Genomic DNA, 22609 nt, shown 5'->3' with positions numbered 1-22609 from the left:
CTAGTCATGGCTAAGGCTATAAATTGACAAGAAGGAAGAAATACAGCTGGTCCACAGATGGAGATGAGACAGGTGATGTCCCACAGCAAAGGCCTCCTCCTTTTTCTCTAAACACTCACAGTGGAGATGTCTGCAGCTGCGCTGCACTCCCTTAGCTCCCTTTGGAGTCATTGCAGAGGAGTGGTTGCTAACAGGTCATGACACATCCGATCTCTTGAAATGTCTCCTTTAGGATGAGAGAAATCACACCCTGGATTTCTCTGACTCCCTTGGTTATGTCTCCAGTGACAGAAGAGACAAAGGTGGCTGGGGCTTATGCATCCGTACAGATTCTTACACTTAGTCAGGCAAATCAGGCTCCGATGAAAAAACACCACATGGTATCATCAGGTAAAAGATTAGAAAGAAAGGAAGGCAACACCCAACCATGTTTTAATACTGTTCTTGCTTTACAGAATGATAGTGCTATTAAAATACCATGTCAAAGGAATCTCCCTAAATTTCCACCTTTCTGGTTTGTTTTTGTTTACCCTGATCCCTAAATATGTTCTGGGGTTAGTTTTGTTGTTTGGTTCTTTTAAAGTTGGCCAGAACCAGTTTCTTAGAACCAGTTTCTTATCTTTTCCTTTCTCATAATTTTTCCTTCTTCTGGATCTCAGAAATCCCAGTGAAGTTTGCCAAAAAACTTGAAGCTGTTAATGCCGAGATTGGAGGCAGCGTCTCTTTGACCTGTGATGTGAGCCACGCCAAAGGGAAGGTGGTGTGGCGCAGGAACGGAGTTGAGATCAAGCCCAGCAGACGTTTCCAGATTCACGAGGAGGGGGTCAAACGAACCCTGACAATAACAGGGATCCGGGCTGAGGATGAGGGAGAGTACTCCTGCGAGTCCAGAGATGACAAAAGCAGCATTACCATCACCCCCAAAGGTATGTCTCTAATGGTGACAATGTAGAGGGATCCTTGGTTTTGTCCTCAGCCGTTACAGCTCTGCAAAGTTGAGTTTGTTGATGTGTTTGTGCTGTCTCCCGTGTTGACAGCAAAATACAACACTCCACTTCTCTCGGCGTCAGTGAAACCTCTATTCGTGAAGAACATAATGATTTTGTGACCTGTTGAGCTCAGGTCTCTTAATATGTGGGCAAATTGACCCTCATATTGCATTTGAGGCTGGAATTAACTGCCCCAAATCTAAGATGGGATTTCCCCCCCCCTTTGCCTCTCTCTTCTGTCATCTTTATACACAAAACTTACTCAGACATGGGAAAAGTGATGACCCATTAGTGTGATCACTTATCGGAAGCATCAGTTTTTATTACTTACAGTAAAATCGTCAAAGCTTTTGGCTCTTTGAAGGTACTTATGCCATGTCTCAAAGACACGCTCCTAAACGTTTTATCCCTATCCATCAGCTCCCAGGGTGGTGAAATTCGTTACGACTCTCAACAGTGTGGTCTCTGAGGAAGGAAAAGATGCTGTGTTCAAGTGCACTGTCTCTCCCAGTGATGCCGTGGTCACTTGGCTCAGGAATGGTGTCAAAATTGAAGCCAGCAAGAAGTATGTGATCTTGCAGAAGGACACCAACCACAGCCTCACCATCACTGATCTGACGCTGGAAGATGCGGCTGAAATCTCTGCCAATGCTGAAGGTGTCGAAAGCACAGCCAACCTCAGAGTCCGAGGTAAGAGGCGATAATGCCCCTTTGACGGGCTGTTGCTGATGCTATGACCTATGTTGTTTTATGTGGCCTTCCCTCTGACTGATTATGTTAGCAGCAGGGAAATTCTGCTTTTGCATCATTAAATAGGGATGCCCAGAATGCATTGAGACTGGAGATACCATTTTAATTTTCTCTGAAAACCTGTTTTCTGGATCCTCTACATTCCTACTAATATTTCTTTTCCTTTGGCAGAGGCCTCAATCTCATTCAAGAAGAAACTGGAGCCCAGAACAGTTGAAGAGAAGGACACAGTGACCTTGGAGGTAGAGCTGACCAAGCCTGCAGAGGTGAAGTGGATGAGGAACAGCATCATATTGAAGCCCAGTGAAAAAATAGAGATCAAAGCTGAGGGAACAAAGCATACCTTGGTGGTTAAGGACATCACCTTTGCAGACAGGGGCTTCTACTGCTGTGAGAGTCCTGATGACAAGACCCAAGCCAAGATCAATGTGGAAAGTGAGTTGAATGATCTCCAGTTCTATAAATACCCTGGACAGGGTTCAGAGGTGGATTCTGGTTTCTTCCATTATCATAATGGCCACTGCCCCCTCCACCTGCCATGGGGACACAGGGACACATGGGCTTGGCCACCAGTCAAATGACTAGGAGGAGGTGAAATCAAGGGCAGTAAACAGAGAATGGCTGGCTGGTGCCTGTTGCCTTCATCTTATCCCACCAGCTTTCAGTCATGCTGTTGACTGTTAAGCTTAGCTGATTCTTCTCTTTCCTCTGAGATTTCTCACTCTCTGGTACGCTCTGTTTTTTTCCTTTGTGTGGCTTTTAGCAAACCATTCCCTTTTCAGTCCATCCATTGCCCTAATTCTTTTCCACAAACCACCTCTTTCAGAATGTCTCTTTATATTCAGTTAGGGTTAAAAAAACTATAAGAACACATCTTCTATCTGAGGGTGCTGCCCTTTCAAGTAAGGTAATGGTGTCTTACCTGTAGCCCTGTTGTACTTCTGTCCTTTTTCCTACATCCTTTTGTCCTGATTGTTACAAGATAGATGAAGACAGGATTTAAGCACTTAAGGACTATCTAATTTTGCCTGTAAAGCCCCTGCCACCAATTGGTGCTGTGTAAGTCATGAATAATAGGTAAAGAAGGACTTGATAACAGACTTCAAGTACCTAAAAGGCTGTTATAAAGTGGAAGGGAACAACCTGTTCTCCATGTGGAAATAATGACAGGAAATAATGGACCTCAATCGCAACAAGAAAGATCCAGGTTATACAATAAAAAAGGGGTTTAATGGTTGGATGACTGAATAGGTTGTCTGGAGAGGTCTTGGAGCCTCCATCATGGGTTTAAGAAAAGGTTAATGAAAGATCTGTCTGGGATGATGTAAACAGCTGAGCGTGTCCTAGAGTGAGAGAGAAGGGCTAGATGATTTTTCTAGGTCTTTCCAGCCTTATAATCTTGTGGTCTTCTGATGGAATCAAAGATAGCAAAAATTGATGACAGACTGCCTCACACAGAGCAGGGTTTGTCAAATCCCTTCCATGCACTGCTAAGACACCTTCATTTTCAAAATCTTCCTGGCTGACAGTTGTCAAAAAACCACTGCTTTAGCATCCCGATACGAGGCAGTTATCGTTTCTATTGGCGGTTGCTCATCTTTTTATTCCGAACTGAATAGCTCTAGAAAAAAACAGACATTAGCAGTGACTAGCAGCTGGTAGATTAATTGTGGATTCATGAAGCCTCAATCTAGCACATTACTTTCAGCTCCTTCTGCAGCTAACAGAGAGAAGAAAATACCTCCAGAGAGTGTTTAAAGTCTTAGATGCACTGAATTACCTTCTGGAGTGTCTGAGTATTCAAGGAACCATGCGTGACTATGATCCTGATTTAGAGCTAGATTCATTCAGGTTTACTATCTCAGTTAAATTGGATGAACTGGGTCCACAGAAGATAAAGTCACAATGTGTGGGAAGAATGCAGTGCAGTACTGCTGCAGTTTGCTGCTTCATCGTCTTTCACACGTTGCACCCCAAGGCATTTTTTTCAGACTCTGGATGATACTCTTTTTCCTTCCAGCATGATGTTTCAGCAGTTGACTGTAGATTCAATTACACCTGGTTGTAGGCACTGACTGTCACTATAGCCAAGTGGTAAAAACAAAAATGATGGAACAGTGTTTATATAGGAAGTAATTGGGTAGTCCTGATAGCTGTCAACAGTGTTTTGTGCAAGGTGAGTCATGAAAGCATAATTGTATATCTGTCTCTGGTTTATAAACTTTCTATTCTGATGGAGAAAGAGGATTTTGCTCTGTGCTTCCCAGTCACCCAGCTGCATTCTCATCACTTATGCTTAGTGTCACTGTAAAAAGTAGCTCCTCTGTTGAAGAAATGAGATAGTTTCTTGCAGTGATGGAAACTCAAGGTGATCTGAGAGGGACCATGATCAAAAAGGGGAATCGGCTCACTGTAGCAGGGAATTCTTTTTGCATATGATCATCCAAGCCTTAGTTATGAGATGCAGCAGGGAAGGGGCCATATATGAGAATCTCACTAGACTAAATGTATTCTGCATCCGAGTCCTCCAGCTGAGACAGCACCGAGCTCTCACACTGCTTTACAGCAAAAGCCAGCCTCCAAAAGTAGAAGTCTAAAATTATGCTCCATTTTTTTGGCATTTAAGCAAATGTCCTCTTTTCAGTGGAATGTGTTAGAGCTTACATTGAGGTCACAAGAAGTTCTTTAAATGCTCACAGTCTGGGGAATTGAGCCACTAGTATTTGGTGCTCAACTTCAGGTTAAGAAGCCTGATTTTAGAGGACCTTTATTTAAAAAACACAAAGCTGGACTGATACTGTTTGGTTTGAGATTGCTTTCAAAGCAAGGTATATAAGGAATAGCTATGTGAAAATCTGTTGATTTACTCCAGTATAAAAGTTGCTTCATCAAAAGATAAGCATCTGTTCTGATCTTAAGATGCCAGCAAATCCTAGAAAAAACTGAGCTGCTCAAACCAATAATAGATGTGGCTGAATATCTATTTTTATTTGTGACCAGGAGGAGATGTTTGTGGAAGACTTAAATAAGTAAGTCATGGGTAAAGTGGTTCTTCCCCTGATACACCTCTAAGCTTTCAGCAGGGAAAAGCATAATTAGGTCAATTAATTATAGCAGAAATTATACTGGGAACATGAGTATGAAATTTCAAATCTCTGGACACAAAATATTGTCTATTAAAATAAATCCTGTAAAAGTTCTACCATTCCCAAACTGTTGCTGCTTTATGACAAGACCTTTGAAAAAGTGATTTTTTTTTTTTTTTTTTTTTTTTTCCTGTGCTATGTACAACACCAGGTGAGGATATATCCAGGAGGCCACTGACTGAGTTTGACATGGCTATGCTATTTAGTTAATGTTTTTGCAAGTCCCTTTCACTATCTCCTAGGAATAATTTCAGTTTGATCCTCAGTCTGTTCACTGTTTGAGGGGCTGGAGTATCTATTAACCTAGAGGAAAGATTAGACAGTAGCAGGTACACTGTGTTCAGTTTAGAGAATAAGGCACCCTGGGATGATAGGGACCAGCTGCAAAATCAATTCAGAAATCAGGGAATGATGCAACTTTTAGTGAGCAAAGTCAGGAGAGCTGGTGTCTTAGTTTGGGAAGCAAAGAACAAGCTCCTGGAGGTGCCTGCACTTTCCTCGTTTGTCTGGTTCAAGACATGACCTTGGGCCAAATTTGTGTTTAAGTGGTTATGACCTTGGAGAAGACCGCGAGAGAGGAATCAGTGTGGTTTCCTTGAGAAAGGAATTGGACAGGATCCTGCAAAAGATGCGTATGTTCCTCTGTAAACCTGCTGTGAGGTGTAACAGCAACAGAGGGGACGGGAAAGGCGTAAGGAGCTGGCATTACATGGAGTCCAGCACACCCCTCCTGGGGAGAGCAGTACTGTGCTTCTACCCAGTTTCTTAAATCAAATCAAATCATTAAGTTTGGAAAAGACCTCTAAGATCATCAAGTCCAACCGTCAACCCGCCACCACCATGCCCACTAAACCATGTCCTGAAGTGCCACGTCTACGTATTTTTTGAACACCTCCAGGGATGGTGACTCAACCACTTCCCTGGGCAGCCTGTTCCGATGCCTGACAACCCTTTCAGTAAAGAAATTTTTTCTAATATCCAATCTAAATAAACTCAAAGTCTATTCGTATCACCTCTGTGGGACCTTTGGAGAAATAGTTTGTTCCATATCGTCCCCCGTGTGGCATAGGGGAAGAAGCCACCAGGAGATGTTTGAGCCTCAGGGAGGCCATGGTGTCTTCAGCCCAGGAGCCGGGTCCAGACCATGACCACCAAACAGAGCCCTCAGCCCACTCCTGGTCAGGTTTGCATTCAGATCCTGTTTGAATGTGGATTATCTCTGCTAAACATGCCCTAGGAAGGTCAACACATTCCCAGGGGACGCATAGGGAGTTGAAGGTTTTTGTAATTCATGGGTTAGTTGTTGTTGTTGTTTTTAATTGGCAGCTTAATTTCTTTTAAGGGTGAGACAAGTTTAAACACTAAATCCATTTCACTGGATGATAGGGCACTGATGTCTTATAGTTGGAACAGGCAATATCCACCCCAAACATGGATGCTTTGTCCCCCGAGCTGTGAGGTGTCTGCACACTTCACACCATGTCATGGATTTTTTTATTTTTATTTTTTTCCTTTTACTAAAAGCTTTCTCCTCTCCCTGCTACTTCCCTCCCTCCCTTGTTTTATCCTAGTTGAAAAGCTGAACAACATTGTTTATTCCTTTATGCTCTATCAATCTCTATTGATCATCTTATTTCTCTTGAATCATGCCTGAAGAATAAGTATTTTCAGCAACATCTCTCTTGCTGTACAGCACAGAGAGTATGGTCCCAGTGTAAATAACAGTGTTTTCTTCTTCTAAAGTGTTTCTTTCTGAAGAGTTATTGGTGACCACCTCACCCAGCACAGGGATGCCTCTTCTCCTCTGTGTGCATGTGTGTGTGCAACTTCAAAGCTTATTTCTGGCATAGACAGTGAGTGTGGTGGATCTTGCTAGGAAAAGGGCCACTTTGCCCTTTTTTTGCAACATTTGGCTGATTTGTTTGTCCCAGGTGAAAGCATCCATTTTAAGAATAGCAGCCATGCTAGCAGTACGGTCATGAACAGGTTTTATTTCCCGCAAAGGTGGTTGTTTAATTGGCAGATACCAATTAGTTGGCATGTACTTGCATGAGGAATAGGGAAATAATCTATTTTGGAAGTCCTCAGGCTGTTTCACAGCTGTCGCTGTGAGATCTCCAACATCTCCTTGTTGTTTTTTCAGTGAGGCAGATCAAGCTGGTGAAAGGTCTTCAGCCCCTCCAAGTCTCCGAGAAAGGGACCGTCACCTTCGAGGTGGAGGTATCGCATGAGGACGTGGAAGGGATCTGGCAGAAGGATGGCGTTCGGCTGAAGCCTTCACCGAAAATCAGTATTGGTGTCCTGGGGAAGAAACATTCACTGACTCTCTCTTCGGTGACTCTTGAAGATGCAGGACTCATCTCCTTCAAAGCAGATGGCATTCATTCATCAGGGAGGCTCACTGTGACAGGTACGCAGACCCAAAAGTCTCAGGCCCTGTTTGGTGTGGGACATGCTTGTCTTCTCCCGACCCACAGAGTGAGCTTTTGAGAGAGAAACAAGCTTTCCTTGTAACTGCAAAGGATGTTAAGCACTGGACCATCATCAGTAACGTCTCCTTCTAACGTCAACAGGATTATTGTAACATCATTGTCTACAGAACAACTCCTGATAATGTGCTCAAAACAATACGATTTTGTTGTCACAAGATTTATTAAGCATGGAAGCTAGGCTCTGCCTGTTCATTATTGCTTGTGCCAGATGGTCCTGGAGACCTAATTCCCCACTAACTGGACTTTCTCTTTTTGCAGAACTGCCTGTGAAAATCAGCAAACCTTTGGTAGACATCAGTGTAACTCAGAAGGACAAGGTCGCATTCGAGTGTGAGCTGTCCAGGCCCAATGTGGATGTTAAGTGGTTCAAGGTACAGCACTTAACAGATAGTGGTATTTCAGTTTCTGACTTCTCTGGAAGGGAATGAGAGCCCTTAATTTCACTTCCATGGGATGTGAGTCTGAGCCTTTGCTATACAGCTTTTAGCATTGCTCTCTTGTCCTTATGTTCATTTACTTCCTCAGTTCATCACTCTCTGTTATTTATTTACTGGGTGCGTTTATCGGGCTGAAAGTTTGACTTTTCTGTTCTTGCACAGAATGTGAGCGCTGCTGTTGATAGCAATGCAGCCCTGTGCTTTACTTCATGCCTAGCAGTTCTCACCCAGGATTTATAGCCTCATTGGGAACTGTGACTTAAGGTGAAGCCTCAATTCCCTTTGCACCCCATTTTGGGGATCAGCTCAGGCATTTCACGTACCTTCCTCGGGGCTCAGCTGACACTTCCCTTAAATGGAGATAACGGCATTTCTTCAAGGTAATGTCTGAAGAAGCTTATTGCCAACCCTGTATAGTGCCTTAAGCCTTCAAATAGGTGTCCAAGATCAACCAGAAATTATGCATGTTCTTCAGCCATTCCTACTTCTTGAAGACTTTGCACTGTGCTTAAGTTTCAGCATATGTTCCAGTAAGCACAGTTCCATTAAGTCCAATGAGACAGGTGAATTGAGCATAGATCTGAATGTTTGTTTTGCTCACTGCAGATGTAGAAGAATTGATGGTGATCTGGTTTGGCCTTTTCCCTTCTAGGATGGGAAGGAGCTCCAGCAAAGTAAAAAAGTGGGGATTATTTCCCAGGGAAATAAGAGAAGCCTCATTATTCACAAGTGTGAATATGAAGACCAGGGAACCTATACATGTGAAGCAGCTGAAGACAAGACATCAGCTACCCTAAAGGTTCATGGTATGTTTGACTGAAATAGCAAATTACATCTACTGTAGTATTTTTGACTACACAGCAAGAAATGCTTCATGGACAGTTCGAGTATTTCGCAATTACTCATTTTGGATAACTTTCTCTTCCTAGCGAGAAAGTGCTGGCAGAGCTGTCCTGTGCTTGCTCTATCCTTAGAGAAGTATTTTTGGAGGAGGTGCTAACTTAGTTTTCCATTTATCATACGTGATTTCTGGTCCCTGGAATTTGAATGATGTTTCTAGATTGGCAAGTTAACAAATACCAGACCTCCTGGCACAAAGCAGGGATTCAATGGCTGGTGCTGACATGGTTTGGTTTAGCTTCTGCCATTATCACAGGGGTACTTTGCCTTGAATAGGGACTGGATGAGCCTTGGGTATGATCTCAAGAAGTGCCCTATGTTGTAAATACTAAGAAAAGAGTCGTGATTTCTGACTGCACCTCTCCTTTATGCTCAAGACAGTTTTTCTCTCCGCGTGTTGCACTGTGCAACTGGTCAAGCACCGGTCGTATTTTGTCACCAGGCTCCAAAGCACCAGAGATAAACTAGTGCTAAAGGCCAGTTACTGAATGGACAGGTCTGCTGTGCCCTGGCAGATGTTATTTTCCAGAGGGACATCTGAAAAGACAGATCAGCTTTTTCTTATTGCTTACTAGATGCTGTCCTCATGTGGCCACTTGGGTTCAGCAATATCTTCATGAACATCTGTCCCGTTCCATTGCTCTGTTGAACTCCCCATTTTCTCCCTGACTTTGTGACTGGGATGGGTTGCTATTTGAATGCTGGCTGATTTGCATTTGAACTCTGGTCCTGAAGCTAACCGAAGGTGTATCAAGGCTTTCCCTTTCAAAAAGAAAGGACTGCAGAAGCACAGAAATATGGGTCAGTTCTGACATAAATTAGTGCAAAGCTGCAGAGTTAAAGAGGATTATACTGAGTTCAGGGGACTCTGAAGAAAAGGTATCTCGTAGGTAAAACGTGTGGCTGAGGTCCCTGTGGCTGAGAGAGTCCAGACACACAAGCAGGGGAGTAGGAGGAGAGCATGCAGAGAAGCATGTGAATGAGACAGGTTTATAGTGACACAAAAGATTGTAGCCTTGAGTTTAGTTTTCCTTGGCAGATTTTCTTTCATCGATATGTTTGACTTCTTTTAAAACCTGTGTAAAGTTCCAGCAACCATAAAATCCTCTTGCAGTGAGCTCCACTGTAGCTGGTAATTTTACCTGTAGGTTCAAGCATAAACTAGATTTACTGTGTTGAAGAGAGAAACTACCCAGGAAGGGCGGCTGGTCTAGAATAAAACAAGTCCCATTTTTTTTCCATGTAATTATGCAGGAGGTAAACACACAACACTCAGTTATGGAGAAACCCCAAATAAATATTTGTCTCCATAATTTCACAGCCCGAGATATCAAGATTGTTAAACCACTGGAAGATGTGGAAGTGAATGAATATGAGAGTGCATCTTTCGTCTGTGAGATTTCACACGATGAGGTCCAAACCCAATGGTACAAAAACGACAACAAGATGAAGGCTGCCGACAATATTAGAATGCGTCAAGACGGTAGGATGAAAAAGTGGGATCTCATTCTTGAATGGGGGTGGGTTGGAGTATGTGCTGGTATGGGAGACTAGGCAGAAGAGTCTGACCTCCAAAATCAAGTTAAGAAGGTTCAGCAGAGAGTTCCCCATTTGTTTTGGGGATGCAACTAGGCTGGGACAGTGCCACGGTGGGAACTTTAACAAGGCAAAGTTGGTGTCATCCCACCATCTCATGCCGCCGCCAGTGGGTAGGAATTTGTATCATCTGACATTGGGTGGAATCCTTCTGTTTCAATTAGTTTCTAGATGGTGGGGACCACATTCCATCAGTCCTTGGAGGAGCTGAGGTTAGGTTATCCTTTGATACAGAGACATAGACATAGGGGAATGGTCGGTCTTGCTGCTGTGATAGCAGGTGGTGATGCACCGAAACCAGATGAGTGATGCTCAGCCTGGCAGCGTGCCTTGGAGAGTGAAGCTGTTTGCTCAGGGGAAGCTATGTCTGGTTGTGTGTCTGTTCTCAGGAAGGACCTATTCGCTGACTTACATGTGCGTCCAAGTCGAAGACGCAGCAGAGATCAAATTCGTTGCAGAAAAGGCAGAATCTCGTGCCCAGCTTACTGTAAAAGGTAATTATACTTTTCAAGCCAATACTGCTTAAGCTCTCTCATGTTACAAACCAACCGACTTCCCCCACTTCTAACGTGAAGAAAGTTAAACACCACCTAGAGCTTTCAGGGAAAAAAAACCTCCTGCCGACTTACTGCATGTGAAATATCAGCTTCACTGCTGGGAATTTACTTTTGCTAAATAATACAGTTTATTTTCTCAGAAGGTTGATTTTGTACCCTAAGACATTAAAAGTTATGTTTGAACTTTAAGGGTCAAAAAGCTGTAGTTTGACTTTCTCCTGCATTCTCTTTCTGGTGTATGTTTAAAAAAGAATACAGCATTTTTTTGTGTTTAACTTAAACAGTGTGATAGAGATGGGGAGAAGGAAGACATTTGAATTAACATACTGATGAGGAGCTCAGGAAATCTGAGATCAGTCCCTGGAAGTTCAGCCGTCCAAGTGGTAAAATAGGCATAAAAAGTTTTCCTTTCATTAGCTCTTCACTTGCTGTGTGTTAGTTGAGTGCTTAGCATAGTGGGGATACCTGTCATTGTCCACATAACTGACTATAAAAGAAATATTGCTAATAAGTTTTTAATTGGCATCTTTCGTGGAAACTGTACTGATTATTCCATCTTTTTTTTACTTCTTTTAGAGCTGCCTGTAAAAATTGTGAAGCCTTTGCGAGATAAGATTGCTCTTGAAAAACATCGGGGTTTCCTGGAGTGCCAGGTGTCTCGTGCCAATGCCAAAGTGAGGTGGTACAAAAAGGATGTCGAAATTCACCCTAGTGACAAATACGAAATTGTGAGCGATGGTGTCTATCGGAAACTCATCATCAACGATGCAGATTATGAAGATGAAGACACGTATACTTGTGACGCCTTTGATGACAAAAGCAGTGCTAATTTCTTTGTTGAAGGTAGTAAACCAATTTTTCCCTTCTAGGATGGATTGGAAGGGGGATTGGCTTTGAAAAAACCCTTGTCATTTACTTTGAAAACACAATACCACTTTAAAACTATTTTAATTCAGTGTTGATTTCTTCTGAAGTCCACTGATATTGCTTCCTTTTAGGATTATAAGGGCAGGAACATCCTAGAAAATGAATACATGGTACATTCTCTTAAGGAAATTCCTGTTCCAGAGTAGTTTAACAGATGTATTGGAGAAAGTTTGTTATTCAGAGAAAAGTTGCTGTAGCTAGCCAAAGTCTTTCCCATTATCAACCCCTGCATTTCAATGAACCTTCTTTTCCATTTTATATAGTGCCAAGTGTTTGATATCAGAGTAGGAAGGTGGCTTTAGAAATAGGACTGGGAATCAGGAGATTTGGATTCTCTTGAGGCAGTGTCACAGTCTCACTGTCTGACCTGTGACCAGCAATATATTTTTATGCAAAAAAGAATGTTTTAAAGCCTTTTGAGCCAATAAGTGCAGTATTCAAGTGCAGTAAAGATGGCATGAGTGTGCAGGATGCTAACAGAAGAGTTCTTTCATGACTCCTAAATCCCTGCTTTCCCATTCCATCCTTCATCCAGAGCAATCCATTAGTATTGTAAAGGAGTTGTGTGATGAGGATGTGACTGAGCCTGAAGAAGCCAAGTTTGAATGCGAGATATCCATTCCATCCGTGAAACCTCCCAAATGGTCTCTACGTGGAGAAGTCTTACAGGCTGGCAGAAACATTATCATGCAGCAAGAAGGCACCGTCCACAGGCTGATAATACTGAAAACCAGTGCTGATATGACAGGCACCGTTCAGTTCTCCATTGGCAAATCAAAATCCACAGCAAACTTGCTTGTCAGAGGTAATGTGATATGTCCTGGTTTGAATTAGATCATGAGAGATCGCCCCTCTCACAGTACCTGGAAAGTAATTTTTCAGACACACTGTCTAATGTGCAGTCTCCACTGCCTGGGGTCTTGGAAATGTATGTGTACCTGGAAGATCCGCTTAGTTCCCAATTACAAGTTGTTGGGCACAACATCAAATGCACGAAATGACAGCAATGTCTTAGGACGGGATCTGACTAAACGAGTTTGGTGTGCCTGGTATTCAAGCCCAGTATTCAAACCTATCGAGCTAAGACTGGTGGGTTTTTTTGTTTTGTTTGTTTTCTTCTTGACTTTACCAAAGAGGACAAAACAGATGAAATTTGCCAGGAGTTTATTTTGTCCCATTTCTGAGCTAGACAAGTTTGATAGCTCATTTACTCAATCCATTTTGTCATTGACTTGATCTGGGACAAAGCTTCAAGGCTTTTTATCTTCTGCTGTCACCATAGTAAATATCTCCAATCACATCCTGAAGTCTTTGTTTTGTCTTTAATTTGCTCTTACTTGCATTGAAAACTTTAATTAGAGAGCAGTTCAGTAAGCACCGAACCAGAACAGGACCATGCATTTGGTAGTTAATGTAAAGTTTTATCTTACAGAAACCAGCATTCCCTATAGATCCTGTTGTTTTAGCTTCAAAGCAAGTCAGCTCTGTAACACAAACCTGTAGCATCATCCGAGCAATTCACAAAACAGTTGTGAATGACATACATGAAATTAATTGGCATGAAATACAGATTAGAAACTTTCCTCTTCTTCAGACTGATCCTTTCTTCTCTCCCAACCCTGCCTTGCAGATTACCACATACAGATCACCAGGAAGATGGAGGACAAGACAGCCCTGGAGCGCCATTCGGTCATCCTGTCCTGCGACTTCAAGCCTTCTCCAAAGGTTGTGAAGTGGTTCAAGGACCACACACCCATCGAGCCCTCCGAGAAGTACAAAATCAAGCGGGAGCAGCATTCGGCAGAGCTGAAGATATTGAAGGTGAAGCCCGAAGATGCTGGCGTGTACAAGTGCAGGGCTGGAAATGCGGAGACCGAAGCCACGCTGAGCGTTGAAGGTACGAGCGGTTTGCGGCAGGGGGCTTGCATGTCGCATGTCTTTATGGTTCAGTATTTCACTCTGGGTTTCTCTTCTTGAGTAGATGTAGATTCCCACAGTTATCTTCTCTAATTTTATATAAATGCAGTATCTTAAGTGAACAGACTTATTATGCACTGTACTGATGTGCCATTATACGGAATTCCAGCACTTGCCATGAAGTAGGTAATGCATGTGGACGGGCACCATCTGGGTAAGGCAGAAACTCACGTGTCTTTCTCAAGCCACATTATTTTCCATTTCAACCAAGGAACTAGAACTCTGTTTCTTCTATCTAAAAATATCCTTTGTGTTAAACTGCTACAGGCCTCTGATTCTGGTGATCTTGGTTGTGGTTTTCATTTCCTGACCACTGTGTCAGCTTTTATATCTGCTACATGTTTCTTATTCATAATAATATTCTACCTCATCCTCTGCGCTTCCCTGGCAGTGAGTCAGGGACAATTTAGTTATAAAGTGTACATGTATGTGCAGTGATGAGCACACAGGGTTTGGAGCTCTGTGGGGTATTTAGGCATCACTGTAATGTTATTACCATTTTAGAAAGACTTACTTACTTTTAAAATAAAAAGAAAAAAAAACCCAAAACATTTTTATGTGTGAAGAGAGAATTGAGGGCTCTGGACAATATAGTCTTTTTAATGGATGGGGTTTTGTTGGACCAAATGCAAAACCAAGTAAATGAAATGTAATAACCCATGGCGTCCAGGAGACCAGACTAAATCATCAAATAAACTCTAACCACTATGAAATCTATTTGTGGTAACAGTCCTGATTTACAATAACAGTGGTGATGGTGCACCTTGGTTTCCTACAGCCCGCAACGTAGAAGTACTCAAACACCTGCAGGACGTGGAAATTGAAGAAGAGAGTTCCGCTGTCTTCTCCTGCGAGCTGTCTCATGACGACGAGGATGTGGAATGGTTCCTCAACGGCACCCTCCTTTACACCAACAATTTCAATGACATCAGGAACGTTGGCAATTGCTACACGCTGACGATGAAGCACGTCAAGCCTGAGGACGCTGGCACAGTGACAATGAAGTCAGACAAGGTGTCAGAGAGCGTGCGTCTGAAGGTGATAGGTGGGTCGTGATCACGCACCTCCTGAATGTAAATAAGAGATGCAAAGGAGCTCTTATTTACCACATCGATGCAGCATTCCTGCTCGTAAGCTTCGCCTCTCTGGGGCCGTGTAATAAGTGTGCAAGGGCTTTCTTCTTCCAGTGTAAGTTTCTACTGTAGCTGATGATTTTTCTAAGGAAGACTGTTTTGGTCTCCTGCCAAAAGTTTCCATAGCTATTTAACATCCTGTTACTTGTCATCAGGATAGTCTCAAGAGCCGTTTCCTTTTCTTGTAGGTGTCTTCAGTAGTATATAGCCTATAAACTGTTGTTTATAAAGATTTTTGTCTACAAGAAGCTGAGCTTCAGTGTACCTCCAAGGGTAGGGCACACCTTTCAGTACATCAGTTCTGGAGTTGGACTGATTCAGCAAAGAGAAGGCAGTTTGCTGCTGTCCTTAATATGCCTTAAAATTTGGTCACACATCTTAGTTGCTGTGGTTTAACATGTTCCTGTGCATCAGCTAAGCCACAGTAAATTGCATGAATTATTTTAGGCATGTTAGAAACATGAGGTGAAACTCTCACCAAAATTTCAAAATCACATTTTCTTCAGGAGCACACCCATACATGCATGCTCAGGTAAGTCATAGTGATTAGTTATCCTAAATTAACTCCTTTATGTATCTGGAAACATGAGTGGGAATTGTTCTGAGCCATTCTCTCTGAAACTCAGTCTGACGTCTTCCATATCCGCTTAGAGAATCATCTCTGATTTCCTTTACATTTTGCCTCCTGATCATGACTAATTTGTTCTTCTCAGAGTCTGAATAATCTGACTCCTTTAATCTATCAACTCAGAGAGTCTGAAGGATGTCGTCTTCCTTCTTTCTTTTATATCTGGTCAGAAATTTCTCCTGTATAAATATCTTCAGTGTCAAATATATTTTCAATTAGATAAAGAGAATCAATAAAACAAAGAGGCAAGGGCAAAAATGTTCAGGAGAGCGAGGAGAATGTGCAGCACATCTTTTTATTGCTGCCCCTACTGCGTGAATCCTGCTTCATGAAACGGTAGTGCCAGCTCTCTGGCTTTAGAAGACCTACGTCCCAGTTACTTCTCTTCACACATTTTTCCTCTAACCACCTGACCCCTTTCCACTTGTAGACTGCTGCAATGAGAAAGGATGTTCCCAGAGAATATTTTCTGCTCCTCCACGATGCAGACAAGGGCTTCCTTAAACCTAGTCTATCTTATTTAGTAGCTATTCCATAGCTGTCCCTCTGGCTTTCATTAGGGCCCTACACGTCTGCTCCAAGCACCATTCTCTGTGATGGGATCTCCTGTACCTGACAGATGCTCCAACGCAGAGAAAAAAGGAGACCTTGCAACCTCATAGGTGCACAGTCAAAAGAGAGACCACGATTACAGCACTGAATGCCACTACCCGTCCACAGCAATGTAGGCTGCTCTCTCCTTCCCTGCATCCTCCCATTAATAAATTCTGATTTCCCTAAAACTCATTCCAATCATGAGGTGTGAGACTGCGTTAGGTTCTGCATTGGTATCATCAGCAGTGTTGCCAAGGGTTAACTTAAGCTCTCTTTAAATATTTGGTAGCAACCAAAAATGTCTCCACTTAAATATCCTGGTTGTTCTCTGTTTTGCCCATTAATCTTCAGAGAAGCCTGCTGTCTTCATGAAGTCCTTGGATGATGTTTTTGGTGAGGAGCGAGGCGTGATTAAACTGGAATGCGAAGTCTCCAAAGAGAAGGTCAAACCTGTTTGGAAAAAGGATGGTGTGAAGCTCACTTCTAGTAACAAGTATGAGCAGATACAGTCTGGGAAGACCCTGTGCCTCCTTATCCATGACCTTGAAAAGACAGATGCGGGTTTATACACCTGTGATATTGGCACTGATGTTGCCAAGTCAAAGGTCAGCGTTCAGGGTAAGTATTGTAGATGATGGCCAGGCAAGGGGTTCTGCAAATATGGGTGGGCTTGGTCACTTTGTCTCACACCTATATGAGACTCGATAAGTCTCACATAACACAGTGATGTCTGAACAATCTGTGTTACTCTTTGATGTAAGTATATCTGGTGTTTCAGTGAAAATCAAGAATGTAGTGACAATGTTTCCTTCCTGAACATCCCTACTGTGCAGAAATCCTTCCAGAAGAGCAAATAATTTACCAGAAAAAAACCCCCAACAAAACAAAACAAAAACACTGCAAAAAACCCCAAGCAGCTTGTGTTTCATATATTTGAGCTATTAATTCGGAGTCCATCGTGGGAACACAAAAGTAGGACAACATTGCCTATTGAAGAACCCAGCAGTTGAGCCTGTCCTCTAATCCTTGTGGCTGTTTGAAGCAGAGAGAATTGTTCATGGCTTTCAAACTCATATTGATGAAACAAATATTGAATTTGTCTGATTTTGAACACCAGGGTGGGTAGGATGGTAACAAGTTAACAAATACGAACATCCCATTTCTCATACCAGCATGGAGAAAAACCTCACACAACATCCAGAGGCTTCCTGTCTGACAGCTTTTCTCCCCTCTGACTCATTGAATCTTGAGTCTTCTCCACTAAGTGAGCTGTTCTTCATGCACTCCTTCCAGAGAAATCCAGGAGATTCACGTGTCCCTTTTTCCATAGCTTTGTGATAATTCTGAGTGGATAATGTCTGAGAAATCCTTCCCATGTCAAATACATCCGTAAGGAATGCAGTGGTGTCCTGTAAATCCAGTAGATAAACAGGTCTATGAGCTAAAAATGTCAATATTACTACTCATGTCAATCATAAAAGCCTTTTCTCCTTGTATTAACCTACTTTTTGTCTTCCAGAACTGAACATTGGCATCACCAAACGGCTGAAGAACACTGAAATCCAGGAGGGAGAAGATTGCACTTTTGAGTGTATTTTGTCCCATGAAAGCATTGATGACTTCAACTGGACGCTGAATGGGAGCAAAGTGGAAAGTGGTGGGCGATTTAAAGCCTCTAACATGGGTCGGAAATATACGCTCAATATCAAAAGCGTGATTCCTGATGATTCTGGAGAAGTCGTTTTCACTGCCCGTGGTCTAATCTCCAAGGCTTCTCTAGTTGTAAAAGGTAATGAGATCAGAAAGGTTCTGGAGTTTGATTTCTTGGGTGTCTTTTCATAAGGTAGGTCAGTAAGCCATGAAGGCAAACTCTTGTGATCAAAGTGAATAGCAGCCTTCTCTGTGAGCCTTGAAGCACTGAGGTTTTTCCTTAAAAACAAGTGAAAAGCTGACATTTTTTAATAGATATTTGAGAATTGCAGAATACACTGGGTAGTGTAATTGTACAGACAATTACTACCCAGACTATGTGCTTCTGAGATAATCACCCAAGGTTCCCTAGGTAGTCAGTGGAGAGAAGAAATAGGTAGTTTTCAGACATGGTTCATTATGCACAATTAGACCTATTTTAAGCCAAAAGAAATTGTTCCTTGAAGTCCATTGCCTCTACTTAGCAGATCACTGCTGGCTGCAGCGTGGACCTGGAGGGAGTGCCTCTGCTAGTTATCTCTATAGCACAGATATCTAAAATTAGTGAGATAGATCCCACCCTAAGTGCACGCCTACAGTAGCTTCAGTGATGACAAAATGACATCCCCTGAAATGGTTGCCATCAGGACAAGTCCCTAGTTCCTGTAAGCAATCATTAATATTCACTGAGAGCTCATAACTGCATTTAATACGTACTGAAGAGCAAGACTGCTTTTCCCTTCCCTTCCCTAACATAATATGAATCATTCATTGGGGAACCTCCTGGATATTTGAATTGCAAAAACCCCAGCTGTATAGTGATCATGATTTTTATTCAAAGTTGCCTTTTTTTTTTTTCCCCTCACTTCAGAAAAACCTACTGAGATTACAAAACAGCTGGAGGATAAAACATCCACAGCGGGGCAGGACATCAGCGTGAGCTGTGAATTGTCAAAACCTGATGTGAGCGTCAGGTGGTACAAGGATGGCAAAGCAATCCGAAAAAGCCAGAAATATGACTTGCACCAAGAAGGAACACGGGCCATTCTGATCATCCATGACTCCACAGTCAAGGACAGTGGGGAGTACACCTGTGAGACAGAGGTCTCTAAAACGAAAGCCAGGATCACAGTGCAAGGTCAGTTGAAGCATGCACAGGGGCTGGCATGCACAGAGGTTGGGGTAAATCTCTACAACCTGTGGGAAATGTTCTCTTCTATCTCCCTAAACAGGATCAATTTTTAGTTTTCAAAAAATGTCATGGATTAAAAGCTTTTAAAAAAAAATCCCACCTTGTAGGTACTGAAGAATCTTATGTCCTATGTAATGAGCCATTCAAAAATGGCAATTTGAAATAGACTTTTTTGAATATGGGTGATCAAAACTATATGTGGTCTGCAAGATGAGGCCTCACCAGTACCTGTACAGTGGCATTAAACTTTCCTGGAAATATTTTACCTGCTATGTCCTGTAACAGGAGGTGGACCTGGTGATCTTGTTAGATCCATTCCATCTGATAGGATGAGAGGAAACAGCCTCAAGTTGTGCCAGGGGAGGTTTAGATTGGATATTAGGAAAAACTTCTCCCCCCAAGGGGTTGTCAAGCACTGGAACAGGCTGCCCGGGGAAGCGGTTGAATCACCATCCCTGGGGGTATTTAAAAGATGCGTAGATGTGGCACTTAAGGACATGGTTTAGTGGTTGACCTGGCAGTTTTAGACTTATGGTTGGATTTTATGATCTTGAGGGTCTTTTTCAACCTAAACGATTCTATGATTCTACATTCTGTGATTCTACAAGTGGGAGCAGAGGGCATTCAAGACCACTCTGCATGCTCAGGACTTGTTTGGGTAACAAATCTGTCTCTGTCTCTCTTTTTTTTTTTTTTTTTTTTCCTTCCAGAAAAACCTAATTATTTTGTCAAGGAGCTTTCAGATCTGAAAGCTGATGAAAGTGGAACTGCAGTTTTTATGTGCCAGAGTGAGAAAGCTGCATCTTCTGTAGTCTGGAGGAAAGGCATAGCTGAACTCAGGACTAGCAGGAAATACGAGATCACACAGAAAGGACAAATCCTCCAGCTGACCATAAAGAACTTGGAGAAAAGTGATGGTGATACTTACAGCTGTGACATTGGTGATGCCCAGTCCAGAGCCAAGCTAGTCGTGCAAGGTACGCAGGAGAGGAGTATGATTGTACATCGCATTTCTCCAACAGGAGACAGCGTATGCGTAGGCAGATCTGTTTCTCAGCATATGGGTAGCGGATCCACTGATTTCTGGCTCCATCTCACTCATGATGTATATGCACAGGACATTTGGATGAAAATATAGCAACATGGAGCTGGACATGCAGAGCAATTTGTCAATTTGAAGCAATTATACCTGGAGTACTTTGGGTATGATTTAAAACCCCAAATACTGATGTGAGGAGAGGCTGGTGTTCCTGCGTGTACACATGATGGATATGATTCAGAGTGCCTGCTATTAGATGAGGGAAAAATTATTCTGCCTCCAGGCTTTTCTCTATGTCCCTTGATGCCTCTTTCCAGTAGTGGTTTCCAGGAGGGGATGGGTGAATGAATGGCCCGGGGATCTTTAAGTGCTTAATGTCCCTCTGCCCATTAGAGATGAAGGGTACAACCCAATCTCCAGCTGAAGAGTACAACCCAGCAGCTTTTATTTGATGCTATGGCTGCAAATGAGCTGTGGTGGCCAATGCTAACAGCAGGGTAGCGTTTAAGGGGAAGGAGTGAGGTCGGGTTGTTACTGTTCCACACAGTTCCCTCACTGGAGCCCCGACTGGGAGAAACCCTTGAGCTGAAAATGATGAAACAATGAAGAGAATAGGAGGAATGACTCAAGAATAGTCACATGGAGATGCAGTGGCGGTGTCCACTTATTAATTATTATAGTTAGTTCTTAAAGACTAGGGAATATAGCCAGACTCCTCTACCTCTGATCATCTGCTAGAGCAGCCTTGAGAAGCAAAGAATTGTGCTTAATCCCCACCATGGCCTCAGGATCTGAGCTACCTGAACTCGCTGTGAGGTTTCTAACACCAACTTTTCTGAGTGAAAAAATACTTGTCTGTCACAAAGCTCAAGATGAAAGTAAAAAATTCCCTGTACTGGTTTTCTAAGTAGGAGCAAGATCAGATATATCTCTGCATACAGTGATAACCTTATTTTATTTATTTATTTATAGTTAGGTGTATATCTATCTATGTCTATACAGGTAGGTTTTCAGGGCTGTTGTTTTGTTTCTTTTTACTAAAGCTGCAGTCAGACACTCTCTCCACTTCCCACTGTGTTTATGGTTGGACTAAGCTCAAAGAAGGTGGGGGCTGGGTGGTCCTATCCCATAGAAAGCAAGTTATATTTGCTCTAGAAAAACAGAGGGGTTGTCATGGGAGGGATCACCTGCTTAGTGATGTCTAGAGCCCAGTGATGCTGTCAGAGATGCATCCTTTCAGCCTTTCCAGGTAGTTTCATTAGGAGAAACTTTATGATGCTGGATTTGCATTGTACTGGCTACTTTTTCTGCTATATGTGTTCTGGTGCTTTGAAGTTGTCTTCATCCTATTTTGGTGTGTGACCTGTATATATTATCTTCCTGTGAATGTTTCTTGTGTTCAATAACAGCGGAATTGTGTTTCAGTCTTCTGTATCATGAACATATTTCTTTCTTGAAATACTCACATGGGAAATCTTGGAGTTTTCCATATCGATTTTCATGCTAGTAACTGAAGATTCCCGTAATTGATATATCTATGTTCCTTTCAGGCCAGAAAGTGCTAATAACAGAAGACCTGGAAGATGTCACTGTGTTAGAGGGAGAATCTGCCATGTTTAAATGCAGAATCTCTCCTGTAGACTATAGCAAAGTGCAGTGGTTTTTGGATAAAACCCCACTCCATACCAATGAACTTAATGAGATCCAGTCTCAGCCTGGTGGATATCACCTGCTAATGCTGAAAAAACTCTCACTGAAGGACTCGGGGGTCATTACATTTGAAGCTGGTGATAAGAAAACATCTGCCAGTTTGGTTGTTAAAGGTAATTCAATCATAAAAACTTCAGGACAGGAAAGAATGCATAGAAATAAGTACGGGTTAATGTGCGTAGGTGAAAAAAAGAAGAGAAATGCTACAAATTTGGCCCTATCATATGTATATCTGTGTACGTTCAAGAATAGCATTACCTATATAATGAAGGTAGGGCTGGGGAATGAATACTTGGTAATCCTGGGCAACTCAGAGTGTTTATTGGACCTTAGATGGGAATGTTATACTGTAGTGATGGTACATTGGATGCCTTGCCCAGTTTTCCTTGAGCCAAGCTGATAGGGTGATGATAAATGAGGAGAAATCAATTAGTTTAAAGGGAAAAGAAAAAGTTCAACCAATATGTTTTTAATTTAGTTTTCATTGTTTGAAAGGCAACATTACGTGTGTTCTCTGCTATTCATTGTTGACAATGAATTGTTTTATCTGGAAAAGTTAAACTGAGTTAAAACTGCAGTGTTAGTCTACTTCTATAGCGAAGGAATAAAATGAATGCCAGACAGCCCAAGACTGCAGGATTAGAGAGGTGTTTTCTTACTGGAAACATAAATATTTCTCATGCCCAGAGTGTAAAACACACAGTCTCCACTGTAAATTAAAGGTGAATAAAAGGTAAGAGGTAAATTAAAGGTCGTATTTGCAAAAGCTGATTCCTTTTGGTAACGCTAATATGTGATGCTATAGTACCAAAACCAGGTTTTGGTCTCCTGATTGATTGGATTTTTATGAATT

At 42.3% G+C, this 22609-nt stretch overlaps 1 protein-coding gene across 17 annotated transcripts in view; it reads left to right on the top strand.

Annotated features, from left to right (window-relative positions):
* The window catches only part of OBSCN (obscurin, cytoskeletal calmodulin and titin-interacting RhoGEF), a 194269-nt gene that overhangs the window by 52063 nt on the left and 119597 nt on the right, over positions 1–22609 (top strand). For 16 of the 17 annotated variants that reach the window (XR_008238302.1, XM_052808313.1, XM_052808371.1 and 13 more), the window contains 17 exons: positions 660–926; positions 1410–1679; positions 1911–2174; positions 7029–7295; positions 7636–7748; positions 8467–8620; positions 10036–10197; positions 10700–10804; positions 11444–11710; positions 12330–12599; positions 13425–13691; positions 14550–14816; positions 16478–16744; positions 17646–17915; positions 18687–18953; positions 19718–19984; positions 21597–21869. Coding sequence is in view for 16 of the 17 variants with exons in the window: in XM_052808313.1 (XP_052664273.1) it covers positions 660–926; positions 1410–1679; positions 1911–2174; positions 7029–7295; positions 7636–7748; positions 8467–8620; positions 10036–10197; positions 10700–10804; positions 11444–11710; positions 12330–12599; positions 13425–13691; positions 14550–14816; positions 16478–16744; positions 17646–17915; positions 18687–18953; positions 19718–19984; positions 21597–21869 (4017 nt within the window). In the remaining variant the exon portion in view is untranslated. The remainder of the gene's footprint in view (positions 1–659; positions 927–1409; positions 1680–1910; positions 2175–7028; positions 7296–7635; positions 7749–8466; positions 8621–10035; positions 10198–10699; positions 10805–11443; positions 11711–12329; positions 12600–13424; positions 13692–14549; positions 14817–16477; positions 16745–17645; positions 17916–18686; positions 18954–19717; positions 19985–21596; positions 21870–22609) is intronic. The other variant, XM_052808340.1, reaches the window with a different exon arrangement.

The sequence above is a fragment of the Harpia harpyja genome, chromosome 1 (assembly GCF_026419915.1).
Source record: "Harpia harpyja isolate bHarHar1 chromosome 1, bHarHar1 primary haplotype, whole genome shotgun sequence".
Classification (NCBI taxonomy): domain Eukaryota; kingdom Metazoa; phylum Chordata; class Aves; order Accipitriformes; family Accipitridae; genus Harpia; species Harpia harpyja.
Note: the sequence above shows the minus strand (reverse complement) of the source record. Positions and strands in the feature narration are given on the sequence as shown.